The 20,966-nt window shown below is 43.9% G+C and overlaps 1 protein-coding gene across 1 annotated transcript; it reads right to left on the minus strand.

Annotated features, from left to right (window-relative positions):
• Positions 1-739: 739 nt before the first annotated feature.
• On the minus strand, positions 740-19,480 carry cep83 (centrosomal protein 83). Its single transcript, XM_084049456.1, has 16 exons — positions 19,407-19,480; positions 17,654-17,848; positions 17,175-17,325; positions 16,398-16,490; positions 9,522-9,653; positions 8,660-8,911; positions 6,548-6,679; positions 5,492-5,606; positions 4,747-4,891; positions 3,964-4,113; positions 3,335-3,410; positions 3,046-3,203; positions 2,278-2,428; positions 2,064-2,167; positions 1,515-1,683; positions 740-968 (listed from the first exon to the last, which is right to left on the minus strand). Exons 2-16 carry the CDS (start codon positions 17,839-17,841, stop codon positions 840-842), a joined length of 2,145 nt encoding a protein of 714 aa, XP_083905582.1. The 5' UTR covers positions 17,842-17,848; positions 19,407-19,480; the 3' UTR covers positions 740-839.
• Between the last annotated feature and the right edge of the window lie 1,486 nt (positions 19,481-20,966).

Below are 20,966 nucleotides of genomic sequence, written 5' to 3' on the forward strand. Positions count from 1 at the left end.
CGGCTAGAAAGCTATTTCAACCAATCAGATTGCTTGGTCGGAACTACCTGTTGTATAATGTACATTAACCACATCCTGTTCCTCTGTTTGAGAAGAAAAATACACTACAAGGTGAAAAATAGAACTGTCAGTCTAGTATGACTTTTCTGTTGATATTGTAGTATGGAGTTTTTTTTTTACCAGGTTGCTTGCAGCCTGGTCTAGAAAGATACTGATCAACTACTAAACACTTTCTAAACACTTTCTAGCGACCTTTTCATCATTGGCTGTCCTTCAATCCTTTAAGCCAATGGGGAGACTTCCCCGAGACTTCCCCATACTCTGAACGACAGGCGTCCTCCCATGCTATGGGATCATAGCCCAGCCTGGTCGTCGCCACCAAACAAGCTATTGACTTGACTCCTCATACACACACACACACAAAGTACCGCCTCCAACAGCGATTTGTTACTCCGCGAGTGATAGGGTACAGGACCACGGGTCCATTTGGTTCTGTGCGGGGGCGCTGGAGAGAGCAACTTGGTATTAATATGACTGCATCATTTCTTGTTTAAGATATGTTTGACATACATTTTAGTTTTAGTTACCGATATGGTGTTTTTGGTATTTTCTAATAAGAAATGTTTTAACTGTCATATTCTCCCAGTTCAGTCATTGCCAAGTCCTCCAGGTGTACAGCAGTCCCCTGCGCCAACAACCCCCATCCAGTAAATGAGGCGAATAAAACACTGCAGACGCCTTTCAGCACGATAACTATGTAAATTAATAGCATTGCCATTTTCCCTTTTTATTAAAAAAATGTAAACATCTGACATTTTACAAAACACTGTTGAGCTCATTCAAGTAGTAGCGGAGTCCCTGTCCTTTTGCATCAAAGCCTCCATTTCTTCCAGCTGCTGTTGCTGTGAACACTCCAGTTCCTCCAGCCTACGACGCACCAAGGACAACTCTCTCTGATGCTGGTCTTCCTAGGAGACGGCAAATTTTGATTTAGTTTTAGTCGTAGTCTTTTGAATAAAATCCATTCAGTTTTAGTCATATTTTAGTCATCTGAAATATTTTAGTTTTTGTCTAGTTTTAATCGACTAAATATCATACGATTATAGTCGTCTAAATCCACAGTTGATTTAGTCGCCTAAAATATATTGTGGCGATGCCTTGATGGCGTCTTAAAGGCTGATTTTACATTTGGTTGCACGCTGAAAATAGCAGATCTACAAGCTCACAACGTGTCGCAGCGCGACGCGTTGTGAGCTTGTAGATCTGCTATTTTCAGAGCGCAACACACAAGCGCAACCAAACATAAAATGACTTGTCTTTTAGTTCTACTGGATCTCTTCTCCACTAGTCCCTCACTAACATTTTAGTCTAGTTTTTATTTGTTGACGAAATTGTCAATATAGTCCTAAGATCAGCCTAGCATTTTTAAATCTCTAGATGGCAGCAAACAAAAGTGGACTAGGGTTTAATTACACTAATTATTATTAATACTTAAGTATGCTAGAGACGGGTACCTCAGACCCAGGAATGAGGAAGGGCACAGGTGATGAAGACATGAAGGCAGGACCCGAGCCAGCAGGAATCTGGTTGCCCAGTAGGAGGCGCCGGAACTCACTGTGTCGTCGGTGGAGCTCCTTCAGTCGTTTGCTGAGATGGGTGTGCTCCTCCGAGTAGGATGGACGTCTGAGAGGAAAGTAAGAAGATATTTTAACATGTATCTGCTCCAATACAATATGTGAATCAATAGGTTAAATGTGGTTACGCTTGCTTTCCCGGAAAGAAGGCCTGGGGAACCTTGAAGTGAAAAAGTGGATAGAAGTAGCCGGGGCCCAGCTGCTGATATGTGTGTTTGTTTATTTTGCTGATATACCGTAAATTGTGTGATGTAATTTTGATTCGCACCTAGTCTGAAAAACACAGACAGACACAAACTCTGGTCCTGTCACCACTCAATCACAGTTTTAGCCATGCCCCAGCGAGTGAGCTGCTCGCTCATTCTATGCACCGTTTCAAATGAGTTTCTCCAGACCTCCAATCGGAGAGGAGCGAGACTGGAGGACTACCTTTTGGCTGCATCGGCCTCCAGTTCCACCTCTACCATCTTGGCCTCCAACAGCTGGATCTTATCCTGCAGTCTTTTCTCCTTGTTCTCTGTGATCGCTTTTCTCTACAAAACAAGCAGTCAAGCACACACCGATTCATATAGACCTAGTGAAAATTACAAATCAGCAACTTTCTGTTAAGATAATACGTTTGTGGGGACCCGAGGCATTGTACCTTTTTCTGGGCCAGCGCTGCCCTCTGCAGCTTTTCTATTGCTTTGCCGTATTTCTCCTTGGCTTTGCTGTATTTCTCCACCAGCTCTGCCTCTCTCTGCTGAAGCTGGTGTTTTTCCTCCAGCCACTGCACACGGCGGTCCTCCACAAGCCTAGAGCAGACGTTAAGTCACGGAGAGGGAAGTTAACTAACTAAACAAGGGAAGTTAAGTAACTAAACAATACTTTATGATGGCACAAAGGTAAATATTCCACTATATTAAAGTAGACATACTTCTGTGCTGTGAGCCTAGTATCACTGATCACTGTTATGAAACTGTCCAGTGTTGACACAATAGTACTATGTCCAATCATATTAATCTGACAATGCATAGTGAAAACTGCCATTTGTACAAATAATCCAAACTATTTTATGGCTGTTCATTCATTCAATTGGGACACAGAAGCCCCAGTCGCCCTTGAATTCATTCCCAACCATATACACAGTAAGAGGTGGTGATAGACTGAAAAGTCTCCTCTCCAAAGGGAAACCTTTTAGGTTGCTGCTCTTAAGGCCAATATATCTCCAAGTTCAAATGAGGAAGTTGACTTCCTGCCGTTTCTCTAGTATCGGCCCAGTGGTTTGTAAGATTAGCCACACACACACACACACTCTAACGCTGTTCTAGATGGCTCTCGCCCCCTAGGAGCCACGCTGTAAAAACACTAATGGTATCCTGTAATCTGCGATAGCAGCAACAGCGTTTTCCAGTGTCTCTACATGCTTTACCTCTCAGCCTCGTGCTGGCTCTTCTCAAATTGTACTCTGACTGTCCTCAGCTCCTCACGGACCCTGTCCAACGTCTCCCTCAGGCGCTGGTTGGTCTCTACTAGATCACCCTCAGAGTGGGACAATGTTCCCAGCTGGACACCCAGGTCCTGATTCTGCTGTTGATTCAAAGAACAGAAAAAGGACCTCAATACATAAATGGTACATAAAGTGGGCGTGGTACAATATGATGAATGAGTGGCTACTAAAAATATAGGAATATCGGCAGCAGGGGGGGGGGGGGTGGTACCTGTTTTAGATCAGCTATATCTGCCTTCTGACTTTCAAGCTCTTCGAGGTGTGAGCCTTGCTGTTGTAGTTTGGTCCTGAAAGACAATTCAGACGGGAATCAATTAACCCTTTAAGACCAGAAGAAGCATCAGTGTCATATCTTGATTTGAGCTAAAAAGCATTATTTTACACTTTGGCTATTTAGAAATAGCAGATCTACAAGCTCATGGCGCGGCACAGAGTTGTGAGCTTGTATATCTGCTATTTTTGAGAAATCGTGAACATTTGTGCAAATCTTGACTTTGAATATATATTTTTTCAAGCGAACATTTGTAACTCAAATCCTTGCTTCTGGGGGTCCCTGGAACAAAATAATTTGAGATGGGGGTCCGTGGCAAAATACATATACATTTTGAGGTCCATGACATGAAAAAGTTTGAGAACCACTGACATTGTAATATAAGTTTTTTCAAAAAACAGTTAGGATTTAGAAGACATTTTGTAGAATCGGCCTCAGGTCTTAATGGGTTAAGTCACTAGACAAATGGCTAGACATGCAGGTTTGTCTACAGTGTTATACAAAGTAGAGAAGGCAAGGCAACGCACAACGTGAACATCCTCTGAATCAGCACAAAGCTAAGAGCTTACTTCAGGCTCTGCACTTCCTTGCGGGCTGACTCCTCCCCTAGCTGAGCGCTACGGAGACGCTCCTCCCACTCCTCTTTGTGGGCGTGGTCAGCGCCACTCTGCATCGCTCTTTGTTGTTCCATCTCTGCCAGGCGGTTCTCTAAATCAAGCCTAAACAAACACAATGAAATAGATTTTAATGAAAAATTCAACACTGCAAGAAAGGAGATTAAGACGTTATTTCCCTTCCCAGTTCCTACTGTGAGCTACAATCAAATGAATGATTGAAAATAAGAATCCAACATGTTATTCAGACACACAAAATAACAAAATAAAATGCATTATTACACAGCGCCTGGAACTTTCTGAACGGGCACGGGGGTTATCTCCCAATACACAAATCTGTAATGAATAGGTGGTTGGTTGTGTATTCGTGGTCGTGGATGTCTGTCGACTTGTGTCGAGTGGCCCGCGGACGGTTCTCGCTCAGACAACTCGACACAGAGCCAAGTATACGGTCTGTGGCTCAGACCGGAGTGAATCACAGGGGGGCACAGTAGACTTTGAATAAACAGGCCACCGCGCCACTGCATGGAGCATACATGCATTAGGGGGCATGGCTTTACGCATGGCTCCATTGAGCAGCAGTAACTGCTCATTGGGTAGCTGCTCATTGGCGCGGGCATTCATCGTTGCCCTTGGTAACCAACTTTGGTTGATACTAGTCGAGATTTATACATACCCGAACCTTTAAGTGAAATGTGTACAGGGAGGAATGGGAATTAATAAATGGACATTACTTACTTCTCCTCGTGCAAAATAGCAGTTTTGTGGAACTCTTCCTCGCGGGTGGCCTGCACCTTGCGGGTGAGTTCCCTCTCTTTGTCAGCCAGCACCTCTTTCTGCCTTTCCAGAGTGCCCTGTAGAACCTCCACATCAGACTGCAGACCTGAGGCATGCACAGAGAGAGATGTGTTACTGCAGGGGTCTTCAACGTTTACAGGCTAATGTTCCCCTCAGAAAAGAAATTCTAGGGTTCAAGTGGTTAATGTAAAAAAAAGAAATCCTATCACACAAAGATTTGGCGGACGCCCTATAGTAGCTCTGAGGACCCCCTAGGGGTCCCGGACCCCCTGTTGAAGACCCCTGTGTTACTGTGATGAGTGACATTATGTAGGGAGCTCTAACAGACCAGTCTAATTTCAGCAGAGCCTAGGTACGGTTCACAGTGTTCACAACAATAAAACAAACTGGACTTTGGGGTCGAGGGTACTCAGATCTGGGCTGGGTTCCTGGTGTGAAATCACCATTAAATACTGTGATGTATCACAAATGAGTGAGTTGAAGTAGATCATGAATTGTGGATCACCTGTATTACCGTACACAATACTATAGTTTTTGTGGGCTTCTTGTAGTGAGAATAAGAATATAGTATTGATGTGTGTGTGTGTGTGTGTGTGTGTGTGTGTGTGTGTGTGTGTGTGTGTGTGTGTGTGTGTGTGTGTGAGAGAGTATATAAAGCACATCAGGTTGGGTCTGACATCCATACCATCAATTTGCATCTGTAGCGCATCCCTCTCCCTCTCTAACTCCCCTTTAGACCGGGCACATTCCAGCTTGACGTTAGCCACCTCCAGCTTGTGAGTGTGCTTCATGCTCTCCACCTGTGACATAGACAGAAGTTAAGAACAGATAAGTAAGTAAGTAAGTAGTAGTAAGTTAGTAATATGTAGAAGGTCAGAGAGGCTTATTGTCGGCATCAGCCAGAGTGTGGGAGTCTATCTCTGTTTCACAATGTGCTAGCTAGACCTCTGAGAGATGGATTACTGAGGTGGAGCGCAACACCCAGTGTTGATTTTGACAACACATTTTTATTTAGTTTTAGTCAGTCTTTTGAATACAATTCTATTTAGTTTGAGTCTTATTTTAGCCATCTGAATTGTTTTAGTTTTTGTCTAGTTTTAGTCGACAAATATCATAAGATTATAGTCGACTAAATCTACAGTTGATTTAGTCGACTAAAATGTATTTTGGCGGTGCCTTGATGGCTCGCAATGGCTGATTTACAAGCTCTACAAGATCTACAAGCTCACAAAGCGTCGCGCTGCGACGCATTGTGAGCTTATAGATCGGCTATTTTCAGCATGCAATCAAGTGTAAAATGTGCCAAACAGGTACATGGGTAAGACAGAAAACTAAGCTTTTATGCACATTCCCCAGCTACTTGACCAATTTACCAGCACTTTAGTTTAACAACAGTGATGTCTGTTAACCAAACAAAGTAGTTAGTAAAAGTAGAAAAACATAAAGAAGCAATCAGTAAGATTTATGTCCCCAGGTTTGAAACCCAGGTCTTCCGTATGGAGGGAGACGACCATTTCTACCACTGAACTAGACTTCCTCCAATCACTGCAGAATATTTTCAAGTTATATTGCATTAGCGTACTCTACCCTACAGATTGGTCAAAATGATGTTTTATTCACTCAAATAAGATGGATTGCAGAGTTATAGGCCACTGCCCAAATGTAACAACATTTTGCTGGAAGCTGGTGTAAATGTTCTGCCCTGGTCAGGGGGGTGATGGGTGAAAGCGGAGACGTGTACCTGGCAGGTGAGAGAGTTGACCTCTCTCTCGGCCTTGTGCAGTCGTCCAGTCAGCTGGGTGTTCTGCTCATGGCTGTGCTGCATCTCTTTCTCCATGCGATCCAACTGGAGACGCAACGACTGCCGCTCCGCCTGACAAAGCCAATCAACACAGTTAATGAAGTGAACCACACCTCAACCGAGCATTATCCTTGTCATTTCTATACCTAACTAGGGATGGTTATTGGAAGCATTTTGGTCAAAACAGATACCGCTATGAGTACTGCTTAACGCCTTAAATCAATATCAATACTCGCAGTAATTTGGGGTAAAAAGTCTCAATTAACAGTTCTGTTGGTATTACAATGGTGAGGTGACCAATTGCTATTAAAGAATGTCTGGTAATGTGCCTTGTTGCTGCTTTAACAAAAACAAGGTTAGATACCAGAAGAAGACTGAGCTTCTTAGAAGTGAACACTATTGTGACTCTTTTTATGCAGGCCTACCTAAAAAAAATAACATTTGCTTACAATACAGTAGCTTAATGGATTCTGATTTGAATGATGAATCAGTTTTTCTTTGGGCGTCTGGGTGGTGTGAGAATAAAGCGCTCATGCGCCACCGAGGAGACAGGGGTTCGATTCTCCCAGCTTGGCGCTCCTTTTGTTCACAAAAGGGTTGGGTGTATCCATGTGAAGCCAGCAGGGGATTGTGTTGTTGATCAGGGAGCAGAATTTGTGAGAGTGTGTTTTTCCACAGGCGTTGCGTTCACCAAGTGAAACTCCTCACTGTCAAGTGAAAAGTAGTGGCTGGCGAGTGTGTATTGGAGGACGCACATGATTGCCTACATACCAACCTCCCCAGGCCAGTTGGGGTTGGCAGTAACAAGGACTGTGTAGTAGGGGCGGAAATCGCTAGGTACCGATTCGATTCCGATTCAGAGGGCTACGATTCCATTATATTCCAATTATTGTGATTTGTGATGCGTTGCTATTAATTTACTTCTTTTATTGATAAAAAAAACAAATGGAAGAGATGTGTCACTGTCAACTGGAAGGTTATATTTGCCAACATCAACAATTGCAGAAAAAAGTAAAACAAAAAAAAAGTAAAATAAACAATTCCTTTTTTGTAAAATAATACTGACTTATAACAAAGGCTTCTCAATATTCTGATAACCAACCAAAATCTGGCTGCTGCTCTGTGCAATTAGCAATATGATGAAAAAAAAAGAAATATGGATTTTTGACATTTGTGAATCGATTCATAATCGTCCATGTCAGCATCGCGATTAATCTATGTATCGATTTTAATTTCCACCCCTACTGTGTAGTGTATTGTTCATGCTGCATTGGCAAGCACTAAATTGGGGATGTTTTTATTTTAACAAGACTGGGCAAGTTAAAGAATATTACACAGTAAGCAGAAAAGGAGAAAACTTTATTTACTTCTCCCTTCGGTGGCCGTGTCTACTATAACGTTACACTGTGTAGGCTACTGGGTGAACAGGAACGGAAGTGGTCGAGCTCAGAACTTCTCACTTAACATCGACGGCTCCCTTAGTTGTCACACCCTCTACCCACGTTCGCATCCTAGGTGTCATTTTTGACCCTATCCTTTCATCCCTCCCCCACGTGAACCACATCGTCAAAACAGTCTTCCACCTTATGAGCATTGCCGGTCTCCGGCCCCGTCCCTGGTGCGTGCGTCAGAATCCCACCACACTCGCTCCGGAGGCCGTGCTCCTGGACCCCAAACCCCCCCCCCCCCCAACGGCCGTCTTGAGTGACAGCAGGCCCACACTGCGTCCAAACACGCCCGCACTGTTGCTATGAGAACAGGCTATATCTATATAACGCCAGCTCGGCTGCCCTTAGTTCTTTTAGATCGCCTTTTAAAACACCATTCTGTTTGCTGCTGCCTTTAACAGTTATTATTTCCCCCCTTTCTCTTCTGGACGATTTTCCTATGAATGGAAGTTTAGTTTAACGGTTTCCTGTAACTGTACATATTTTTTCATTATTGTGGTTCAACTTCTGATCAATCAGGAGCTGATACCCGGTACATCCATCGCTACATATAACTGATGTAATCCAAACAGGATGACAGTAAGAAGCATGGACGGCCTCTAACCTCCATAGACTTGACCGCTGACTGGGACTCGGCCAGCTGGCGGATCTGGATGCGCTGCACGTTCTCCACCTGCTGGCCAGAGTCGTCCCTCTGGGCGCGGAGCTCGGCCACCTCCGCTTCCAGGCCTTTCAGCCGAAGGTGGAGCTGGGCCTTCTCCCTCAGCAGAGCCTCCACGCGCTTCTCATCACGGGACGGGTCAGAGCCCTTGTAATGGGCCACCAAATCCTCCTTATCTCGTTCCAGACGGGCTATCTGAAAACACAAAAATTGTATTAAACATTATTTTCAGTTTTAGGTTTGAATAGTTGTGCCAGTATCCAAAATCCGATTGTAATGTCAGTAGACACACACACACACACACACACACACACACACACACACACACACACACACACACACACACACACACACACACACACACACACACACACACACACACACACACACACACACACACACACACACACACACACACACACACACGTTTGTTTATGAATATCCATTCACAGCAGAATATTTAAAAAGAATTGGGGCAGTCATACAAATCCCCAGCACATACAATTTTAAGTAATGTATTGTGACCTCAGTGGGAATCAAACTCTTGTGTGAGTTCTATGTTCTACATATTGAGCTATGGTAGACCACAAGCAAGAGAAACACATAATAATAGTGGTCCACATGAAGAAAAATAAATCCCTGTGTGATATAAATACTAATATAATACGTGATATAAATTGTGTCAACCACAGTACAAAGGCCCCTCTCTGCTGAGGGTCCTTGGAGTCTTTTAACCCATTAAGACCTGGAACGCATCTGTGTCATGTCACAAAAACTGAAGACATTTTGTAGAATCGGAACCTACCTCTGCCTCAAAGCGGATCTTTCTCTCGTCCAGTATTCGTTCACTTTCTTCTCTGTGGTGATCAAACTGGGACTTAAGGAAGGTGTATTCATAGCGCAGCTTGTTGTATTCTGACCTGTACTTCTCCGACTCCTAGAGGAATGGGAGTCAAAGCAGGTTTATTTGTAGCGCACATCTCACACTGTAAAGGACTGGCCCAATAAGCGGCTGGAAACAGCACAGAGTCAGGATGTAGATTGCAAACCAAAGGTGCTTTTATTCAGCCAAAGTGCACATACAGGATAAGAGCATTAGCAGCACAAGGTGGCATGGTGGTCGGCAGCTCCACCATGTCCTAATACTAAAACTAAAGCTGAGTGTGTTTGTTCCTGGCCTCCTTTTATACTCAGCTGAGCCAATCAAGTGTCAGTCAATCAATTGTGGGTTCAACCATGTTGCAGGTTACCTCAAACATGCAACAGATCTACACCACACATTCCATTAAACATCTGCATCAATTCAATACCCCTGGTAAATACATATAACTTAAGCACCCTATTGCAACACAAACTTTATCACATTATTAGCAGCTTCCAATATACAACCCAAAACCCCCCTCTCTCTTCTACTGTGGTCCAGTCCAAACCCATATATGGTGCTCGGGCACCCTGGGGACTCTTTTGCCCGAACACCCTGGAACAGACAGACATAAGCAGTATTAAAATCACAATCCAACATCCCATATATATTGCCACATATTATATTGCACTAAAACATATTGCACTGACTATATTGCACTTGCCCATCCTGATCCAATATTATTGTGTGCAAATATACTGTGCAAAAGAGTAAAGTGCAAAATGCTGTGCAAATATAAATGAATCAATGAATACTGTTACAATATATAATGTGCAAAATAAGTGGTGTGCAAAATAGTGCCAATTATAAGTAACGGAGGACCTCTTCGTTACATTTCCCTCCGCCTCTCCAAGCTCCTCAATCTTCATGGATGCGGGAGAGACAGTCAGCCACGACATTGGACTTCCCTGACCGGTAGCGGACAGTAAAGTCATATGGCTGTAGGGAGAGGTACCAACCCGCGATGCGCATGTTTGCATCCTTCATGCGATTCAGCCACTGCAGCGCCCGATGGTCAGTCTCTAGGAAGAAGTGTCGTCCCAGTAGATAGTATCTGAGGGTGTCAATGGCCCACTTCATCGCCAAACACTCCTTCTCCACTGTCGAATACCTGGTCTCTCTATCCTCCAGCTTACGACTCAGGAATGCCACTGGCTTCATCTCCCCATCCACCTCCTGCAGCAGCACCGCTCCCAGGCCCACTCCAGAAGCATCTGTCTGCAAGGTGAATGGCTTTTCGAAGTCTGGACTGTTAAGGACTGGATGGGTGCAGATTGCTTCCTTGAGGTCTTTGAATGCTCTTTCACACTCATCAGTCCAGCGCACTTTAGTGGGGAATGAGTCTCTCGTGAGGTCTGTAAGCACTGCGCATCTCTCTGCATAATGGGGAATGAATTTTCTGTACCACCCTACGAGGCCAACAAAACCTCTCACCTTCTTCTTGGTGGTTGGAACAGGGAAGGAACGGATGGCTTCAACTTTGCCAACCTGTGGCCTAATCTTGCCATACCCAATGACAAACCCCAGGTACTGCACTTCTCTCTGGGCAACAGCACACTTTCGAGGGTTGATGGTTAGCCCAGCTGCCCGGATGTGTTGCAGGACCTGTTGCACGTGGCCCACATGCTCCTCCCAGGACTGGCTGAAGATCACTACATCATCCAGGTATGCTGCAGAGAACTCAGACACATCCCTCAGTACATGGTCCATTAGTCTTTGAAATGTGGCAGGTGCTCCATGGAGCCCAAAAGGCATAACACGAAACTGGTACATACCAAATGGTGTCTTGAATGCTGTCAGTTCTTTACTGTCTGGTGCCAAGGCCAGCTGCCAGTAACCTTTGCTCAGGTCCAAAGTGGTGATGTACCTCGCTCTGCCGACCCGCTCCAACATGTCATCAATCCGCGGCATTGGATAGGGATCAAAGGCAGATACAGAGTTAAGGTACCTAAAGTCAATACAAAAACGTAATGCACCATCTTTTTTTGGCACCAGAACAACAGGACTGCACCACTCACTGACGGAGACCTCAATTATTCCCCACTCCAACATCGACTGGATCTCGTTCTTCAGTTCGGGGACCAGCCGTTCAGGAATCCTGTAACTCCTCTGACGGGCTGGAGCCTCCCTCTTCAGACGAATCTTGTGCTGTACGAGAGAGGTAAAACCTGGTGTCTCCCGGAACAGCTCTGTGTCCAGGAGGGCTTTGATGTCCTCCTGTTGAGAAAGTGACAGATGGGACAAATCCACTGGAGTGGACTCAGCTGCACTGGTGGGCAAAAACTTCTCGGTCACCTCCTCATCTTGGACTGCCCGTGCAAACAGCAGCTGCACTGGCTCTGGTCGAACCTGGAATTCCTTCAACAAGTTCACATGGAAAGTTTGATATTTTTTAGTTCGCTCTGGCATATGAAGTTCATAAGTGACATTACCCACTTGTCTAGTGATTTCATATGGTCCATGCCATTTGGTAAGCAACTTGCTGTCACTGGTAGGAAGCAACAAAAGTACCTGCTGACCAGAGCTGAAGACCCGCTCTCTGGCCTTCTGGTCATACCATGTCTTTTGGTGGTGTTGCGCCACCCTCATGTTCTCCTGTGCCAGTGCCGACATCTGCTCCAGCCTCTCCCTCATTTTGACCACATAGGCCACCACGTTCTCCCCCTCTGGTTCGGACTTTTCCCAATAGTCTTTCAGTAGGTCCAGTGGCCCCCTCACTTGCCTACCATAGAGTAGTTCGAAAGGGGAAAAACCGGTTGACGCTTGTGGTACCTCTCTGTAGGCGAACAGCAGGTATGGCAGCCATTGGTCCCAGTCAGCACCTGTGCTTGAGACAAACCTGCGCAGCATGTTTTTCAGTGTCTGGTTGTATCGTTCCACAAGCCCGTCCGTTTGGGGGTGGTACGGGGTGGTCTTAATACCCTTCACACCTAACAACTGGTAAACTTGCTGCAGCAGTTTAGACAAAAAATTTGTTCCACAATCTGTCAAAATCTCCTTGGCTATGCCTACTCTGGAGAATAGTTGTAAAAGGCAATTTGACACCTGCCTGGCCTTGATTGACCTAAGGGGAAAAGCTTCAGGGTACCGTGTTGCATAATCACATACAACCAATATGTAACGATTACCTGATGAGCTCTTCTCTAATGGCCCCACAATATCCATAGCTATTCTCTCAAAAGGTGTTCCAATGATTGGCAGTGGTTGTAATTGAGCACGTGCCACCCCCCTCCCTGAAGTCAGCTGGCATTTCCCACAGGAGCTACAGAACTGATTAATTTGAGTATACATGCCTGGCCAGACAAAATGACTAACAATCCTACACAGTGTTTTGTGGAATGCCATGTGTCCTGCCCATGGAATTGAGTGGCCCCATTCCATAACTTTTTGTCCAAACTGCTGCGGTAGTGCTAAGGCCTCACGCTCTCCTTTTCTCTGGTAGAGTATTCCACCCTTTATGATATAGGTAGCCTCTTCAAGACAGCTTACCCTGCCCTGCTTAACTCCCTCTATCTCGGTCACCTTCTCAAACCAAGGTTTTAAAGTGGAGTCCTCTCTTTGCAGTCTCCCTACATCTGGTGGAATCTCAACGTCTAAAGGACAGGCTGGTGTTGAAAGCTCTTCTACACCACTTTCCGCTGTGCCTAGCAACTTCTCTCTCCTTCTCTGAGCCTTAGATTTAGGAGGCTTCACTGGGCCTGACTCCAACTCTACCTCAGCGAATGGCAACTCTCTAAAAACTGTTGCTGCAGACTGGGCTCTTGTGGTCACCACATTGCAGGACTGCACTAGTTCTGTGGCTGGTTTGTCTTCCTCACCTGAGCTCTGTACCTTGCTGGTCTGTACTGGCTGGTGCACCAGGTCTAGGAGAGTAGGAACATCATTACCTAGAATGACTGCAAAGGGCAAAGTTGGAGCTAGCGCTACTAACAAAAAAAATGTCTGGCCTCCTACTGTCAAATAAACCTGTGCTGTAGGGTACTCATGCTCATCCCCATGAACACAGCTAATTATGGCCTTCTCCCCACTCCATTTTTCTCTTGGGACAAGGCTGGACAGTACTATTGACTGGAAACTCCCTGTATCAAGTAGGGCTTCCTCCCGCTGACCATTAACCAAAACAGGTACAGTGCTGGCTTTCTCCTGACATGTGACTATGTTGGTTGATCTAGGAGCTGCACTGAACAGAGCTGGTTTACTGTGACTGTTTGCTGGGCAATAATGCTGGGTGTGGCCTAGACCATTGCATTGATAGCACCTAATGTCTTGCTTTGAGGCTCTAGGTGGAAAACTCCTAGCATTAGCTGAAGGGACATGCCTACCACTAGAACCCCTCCCCAGACCAGAGCCCTGTTCACCCCCACTGGACTTACTGGACTGGGCGTTGTGGTTCTCCCGGCCAAAGCTGCTCCCCTTTCTGGCTGATGTAAAGACCTCGGCAAGGCGTGCTGCTTCCTCTGCAGTCTTAGGATCGTGTTCGCGGATCCAAACATCCAGGTCTGGATGCACCATCATTAGAAACTGTTCAAGGATCAATGTCTCTGCAATATCTTTCATTGTCGAACTGTCTGGTTTGACCCATTTTGCAAACAGGTCTTTCAGGCGTACATACAGCTCTCTTGGAGTCTCTCCTTGCTCGATGTTCATGGACCGGAACCTTCTGCGGTAAGTATCAGCTGTTATTTCATACTTTGACAAAATAGATTCTTTCACTTTGGTGTAGTTGTCAGAGTCGTTAATATCCATTAAGACATACGCACTACGTGCTTTACCGGTGAGCAGTGGAACAAGGCGAATAGCCCACTCGTCTCTGTGCCACCGGCATACGAGGGCTATTCGCTCAAATGTGGTCAAGAAATGTTCAATGTCATCATCTGGAGATAATGGAAGTAACCTGGGTTCCCGGTGAAGAGGCGGCTCCCTGTGGGCTCCAGCACCACGATCCCTACTGGCCTCCCCATCATAGTTTTCGTCCTCATCATCCTCTGTGTGCTGCTCACGTTCAGGCCCGGGGCTTTCTCCCATGTCATTGACCTGCAGCTGGAGCTGCTGGAACTGATGCTGCATACTCTTCCATCTCTGCTCCTGTCGAGAGTATTCCCTCTCCACCTGCTGGTCTCTGGTCTTCTGTGTCCGGACAAGAGTTTTCACCATGTCCGTGAGCTCTTCCAGCCCTCCCCCCGGCTTAGCCGCTGCCATGGCCCCCGGGTCGGCTGATGAGTCCACCACGGCATTCTCTGGTGCCTCCTGACCGGAATCCTTCTTTGCAGGCTTTGGTGCCATGACCTCTGTGCTGTGGTGTGGGCCCCAACTTCTGACACCAATTGTAAAGGACTGGCCCAATAAGCGGCTGGAAACAGCACAGAGTCAGGATGTAGATTGCAAACCAAAGGTGCTTTTATTCAGCCAAAGTGCACATACAGGATAAGAGCATTAGCAGCACAAGGTGGCATGGTGGTCGGCAGCTCCACCATGTCCTAATACTAAAACTAAAGCTGAGTGTGTTTGTTCCTGGCCTCCTTTTATACTCAGCTGAGCCAATCAAGTGTCAGTCAATCAATTGTGGGTTCAACCATGTTGCAGGTTACCTCAAACATGCAACAGATCTACACCACACATTCCATTAAACATCTGCATCAATTCAATACCCCTGGTAAATACATATAACTTAAGCACCCTATTGCAACACAAACTTTATCACATTATTAGCAGCTTCCAATATACAACCCAAAACCCCCCTCTCTCTTCTACTGTGGTCCAGTCCAAACCCATATATGGTGCTCGGGCACCCTGGGGACTCTTTTGCCCGAACACCCTGGAACAGACAGACATAAGCAGTATTAAAATCACAATCCAACATCCCATATATATTGCCACATATTATATTGCACTAAAACATATTGCACTGACTATATTGCACTTGCCCATCCTGATCCAATATTATTGTGTGCAAATATACTGTGCAAAAGAGTAAAGTGCAAAATGCTGTGCAAATATAAATGAATCAATGAATACTGTTACAATATATAATGTGCAAAATAAGTGGTGTGCAAAATAGTGCCAATTATAAGTAACGGAGGACCTCTTCGTTACACACACACAAAAGGCAATTCAGTGCTTTAAATAAGGCATTAACCCTGGCATTTTCATCCAAATGTTTCAATTTATTTTATTTTATTTTTTCAAAAACAGCATAACTACAAGCTTGGAGATGGGTTATTTTTGTTATTTGAATCAAATCTAAAAAAAAAGAAAAAAGGTCAAAGTGTACAGACAAATTGTCACAATCAGCATGGGGAGATGAGGGGCAACAAAAGACATTCATTTGCATACATTCAACTGCTCAGCAGCCGACTGAATTACAGCATTGATTATGATTACAGCACTCCATTCCAAGACGCTCAGCGTCAACGTTAATCACAACTGTTGCCATGGACGGGGTGATTTGCAGCCCCCATTACCATTTTAGAGATTCTAGCCCTTAACCACTTTAAAGCTGGCGTCCTTATTGGGCATGTCATTATGTGCACATCTCCAAAATTGTCAAAAATGTGCAGATCTAAAGCTCACAACACACTGTGTCACACCACACTGTGAGCGTGTAGTTTGTCTATTTTCATTGTAAGTATGAAAAAGGCCTTAAAGAACTGGTATTTTGACAGTATGAGTTTTTATTTTGGACAACATTAATTCGCACAGGGATTCAAGAACGGTAGCCATAACAGAGACATAAAAATGGTGTAGAATTAAGAATGTGACCTCTTCCAGCTTGTTGAAACGTTCTCTGACTGGCCCCTCCATCTCCTGCTGCACCTGAGCCCTGAGGAGCTCCAGCCGCTGAGGAGTCATCACCTGCTCTCACACAAACACACACACACTAATGTCAGAACTCTTGAGCAAGGAAATTCTCAAATATGATTGATGTATAGCTCCAGAGATGTACAAGCTCTCAGCACGGCACCAAGTGACGCGCTGTGAGCTTGTATATCTGCTATTTTTGAACGGCCAACGATAAAATCTAAAATGACACAGATGCTTTCCTGGTTTTAATGGGTTAACCCATTAAGACCGGGAACGCATCTGTGTGACCACTTTAACCAATATCTTATACTTTGGCTATTCAAAGAATAGCAGATCTACAAGCTCATAGCGCGGCCTGTAGATCTGCTATTTTTGAAAAATGTTGGAAATTTGGGCAAATCTTTGAAAATATATTTTTCAAAGCGAACATCTTTGCTTCTGGGAGTGGGGATCCTGCAAATGTCTTCTAGATCCTAACAGTTTAAAAAAAAAAACATATGTTGCTATAATCAGTGGTTCTCAATCTTTTTCGTGTCAAGGACCAACCAATATTATATGTATTTGGCTGCGGACCCCCATCTCAAAATATGTTGTTACAGGGACCCCCCAGCAGCAAAGATTTGAGTCACAAATGTTCACTTAAAAAATATATATATATTCAAAGATTTGCACAAATTTCCAACATTTTTCCAAAATAGCAGTTCTACAATTACCCAACTACCCAGCGGCAGGTACCTGTGAGCGCAGCTCCTCCAGTTCCCTGGTCTTGTCCAGCATCTCTCCTCGCAGCTCCGCCAGCAGCAGCTGCAACCTCTCCTTGTCACACTGCCTGTCACTCAGAAGCCGCTTCAATTCTCCTTGTGCCCGGGTGATCTCATTCTGCAGCCTGGAAGAACACATGGGGGTTTTCAGGTCAAAGCTTTTACGTTCCTTTGAAATCATTTTGAATTTTTTAACCCCAAATCTCTCTTCTGGGGGTCCCTGGCACAAAATATTTTTCAGATGAGGGTCCGCGGCCAAATACATATCGGAACGAAAAAGATTGAGAACCAGTGCAGCAGTATAATACAATATACACAGGATTAGATACTGGGTTTGCCCATGTGAAAGTAGACAGACATTTGTTCCACTCCAGCTAAAGCACTGAACTGTTCTTAAGTCTGATGTCTTATACCCCAGTGGCTGCAGATTTAGCTCTTTGCATAAACATTTACCTGGTGTGATCAGCCTTCAAGGTCTCGTAGTTTTGCTTGTGGTTTTCACACCTCATCCTCTCATCAATCAGCATCTTCTGAAGCTCCATCTCTGAGCCCCCCAGCCCCGTGGCGGGACCCCCCACCGAGGCTGAGGGTTCCAGGTTGGGGAGTAGGGGTCCCGACTGGCCAAGGGAAGAGGGGTTCATCTCGCCCCTTCAGGGGAAAGACAAGATGCGAGGAGAGAAAAAAAAAAAAAAGATAAATAGATTGATGATCTTCAGGTGTGTATATGAAGCTAGTCAAGCTACTAAAAACAAAATGGTTAAATTCTTATCTCCATCCTCCTCATATGAAACAGAAAACAGACTAGTGTGGCTGAACAGAGCTCTGTCTATGTTGTCAGTGTTTCCATGGAGGTTCCAATGAGTCCCCCAGCAGCTACTCGTGGAAATTACAACTCCTTATAACCAACAAGAAAAGACTCAAGTGAATCAATCTCAAGTGATTAATTGTACAATAATTGTAGTGGAGTAAAATTATAATATTTGCCTTTGAGATGTAGTGGAGTAGAAGTAAACGTACTGAAAATTGGAAATAAGTAAAGTTACAAAAAATAATAATACTTAAGTACAGTACTTGAGTAAATGTAATGCGTTACTCTCCATCACTGACATTAGTTTACCGGTAAAGACGTATAGCAAAAACATTAAGCAGACATGTTGTTTCCCACCAGTTTCGATGCTGTGTTTAAGCTGAAATACACCAAGCCTGAAGCCTCTCTATGGCGTTCTACCAAGGTCGCCATATGTTCAAAGATAAACTCTATTATCTGTATTAAGTGTATTTACACTTTAAGTGTAAATACTGAAGACGGAGCGACACAAAGCAAATGTCTGGTAGCGGAAATGTTCTTAACTGTCGTCTCCACTGTTACTAAACAACCAGCTGATCCGTCTTTAAAAGGAACCACTGATTGTTGTTGTTTTCAAATGTTGGCGCTTCTGTCTGGACGGACTGCGAAACAGACATGTATGGACCTATAGCTCTGGTCCATAGCGTTAGAAGGAGTTCTCCTTATAACGCTATGTTAACTTCTATCCGTTGCCCGCATACCTGGCAGCGCAGCCTCTCGTCTTTAGTAAAACTTAAAAAAATACCTTTTCGCTACTCACCAAAGTAAAGACGGGTTTAAGATGTTGAAAGCCTACTCTCCCCAGTGGGAACACTCGGAGCCCCCCACCTCACGTCTTAAATACACTTTTTGACCAGAAAAGAACAAATTTCACCGGAAGGAAAATAATTATTAGTTGCTCCACTGCGCCCCCTAAAGATCTGGTCAATAGACAAATCCCATTGACCAGATTCGTTCCTTCCTGTGAAATGTGTTTCTTTTCTGGCCAAAAGGTGTGTTTTAGACCTGAGGTGGGGGGCTCAGAGTGTCCCCACTAAGGAACGTAAGCTTTCAACATCTTAAATACGTCTTTATTTTGGTGAGTAACAAAATTGTATTTTTTGTTTTGACTAAAAACGAGAGCCTGCGCTGCCCGGCGCTACAGAAGGTATTCAGGCAAAGGCTGGAAAGTAACATAGAACTCCTTCTAACGCTATGGACCAGAGAGCTAGTATGTAGGCTACCCTACACACTATAATAATCTACACACACAGGTCCGCTCTGAGCAACAAACGTCTAAAATATAAATAACCGTCAACTAAATGTTCATTAACTTTGTTAAAAAGGTTCGAGTTTGATGCCGAATGTATTGTATCTCACCTATTGTAGAAGAATTCACTCCTTGAGCCCACAGCACAGACACATCACTGTCGTTAGTAGTAGTAGTAGTAGTAGTAACCAGTGTTGCCAGGTTTTGTGAGAGAAATAAGGAACCAGGTCTATGAAAACAAGCCCAAAAGCAACATGGCTATTTGAAAGTAGCCGATCTACAAGCTCAATAATTTTTTTACAGATCGTTTTTTCAAAAAATCTTGAAATAAAATTTAGAATATTTGGAAGATTTTTGAAACATTCTATAACACAAATATGGTATGGGACTCCTTGCCACAAAACATTTTCAGATGGGGGTTGGCTTGGGGACAAATACAAATTAAATATTGGAGATCCATGAAAATATTTGAGAATCACTGGTTTATATAATAAAAAAAAATGTGAAGCAAGCCTAAATAAGCAACTACACTTTAGAAACGAGCCCAAAAAAACGCAACCCGCAACTACCAATATTTACAAGCAACTTTACAAGGAAAAAAAGCCCAAAGTCGCTTATACTAAGCAGACATGGCAACACTGGTAGTAGCAACTAATCCATTACAAAGAATTATGGGGGTTTCTTTTAAGGGGAAGGGGAAGGGGAAGAAAAACAGCACCCCCTAGAGCTTTTGGTGGTGATCGTTCTATGTTTATGTTGCCATGATAGCAAGCTGGCGGTTCCTCCTCTAATATCCACTCATATACCAGTGGTGGAAAAAGTACTCACATTCTTTAAGTAAAAGTATCAATACTGCAATGTAGAAATACTCTGTTACAGGTAAAAGTCCGGAATAAAAAAATTACTTGAGTAAAAGTACAAAAGCATTGGTATAAAAATGTACTTAAAGTAGCAAAAGTATTAAGTACTCATTGTGCAGAATGCCCCTTTTCACAAGTTAAAAATGTATGCAAATCTTTTGAAAACAGCAGATGAACAAGATTGTAGATCGGCTATTTTCAAATGGCCGAAATGTATATAGGGCTGAAGTGAGTAATGTATGTTTTGTAATAATAATCAAAATCTACTAAGTCCAGTAACTAGTAACTTACGTGTTCAAATAATTTTAGTGGAGTAAAAGTATATTTACCTCAGTCTCAGATGTAGTGGGGGCAAATACTCCAGGAAAGTAAAAAATACCTCAAAATTGTACTTAAGTACAGTACTTGAGTAAATGTACTTAGTAACTTTACACCACTAATATCAGCTGTGCGCGTTTCAGTCAACGTTATTGTCAGCATATAAAAATGGTTAAAAAATATATATATACACACAATAACAATATTTGTTATAAATTCTTAAGTGTTACGACTAGGCTATTGACTGTTACTGCCTCATATTATAGCCTAAATGTCTTGGTGAATGGAATGTGATGTGAATGAATAATTGTACAGTAGTAACAGTAGTGCAAATAAAACAAATCCTAGCCTACTGTAAATACTAGACTACTGTTAATATTAGTTGGCTCATGTTATAAATGTCTGGATGGATATGCACGTTAATAACGTTACAGTAACAAAATTACATTTCTGTCATCCAGACATTACTGTGTGAAGGCCTGAGGCTGACAC

The sequence above is a fragment of the Gymnoscopelus microlampas genome, assembly GCF_963454915.1.
Source record: "Gymnoscopelus microlampas genome assembly, chromosome: 23".
Lineage (NCBI taxonomy): Eukaryota > Metazoa > Chordata > Actinopteri > Myctophiformes > Myctophidae > Gymnoscopelus > Gymnoscopelus microlampas.

Bases quoted from the DNA above. Each gene is read 5' to 3' on its own strand.
- cep83 (XM_084049456.1), bottom strand. From the start codon at position 17,841: ATGAACCCCTCTTCCCTTGGCCAGTCGGGACCCCTACTCCCCAACCTG. The intron at 3,411-3,963 runs GTAAGCTCTTAG...ATTGTCTTTCAG, and splicing joins AAGGAAGTGCAGAGCCTGAA to GACCAAACTACAACAGCAAG. The intron at 2,168-2,277 runs GTACAATGCCTC...CTTGTTTTGTAG, and splicing joins CAGCGCTGGCCCAGAAAAAG to AGAAAAGCGATCACAGAGAA.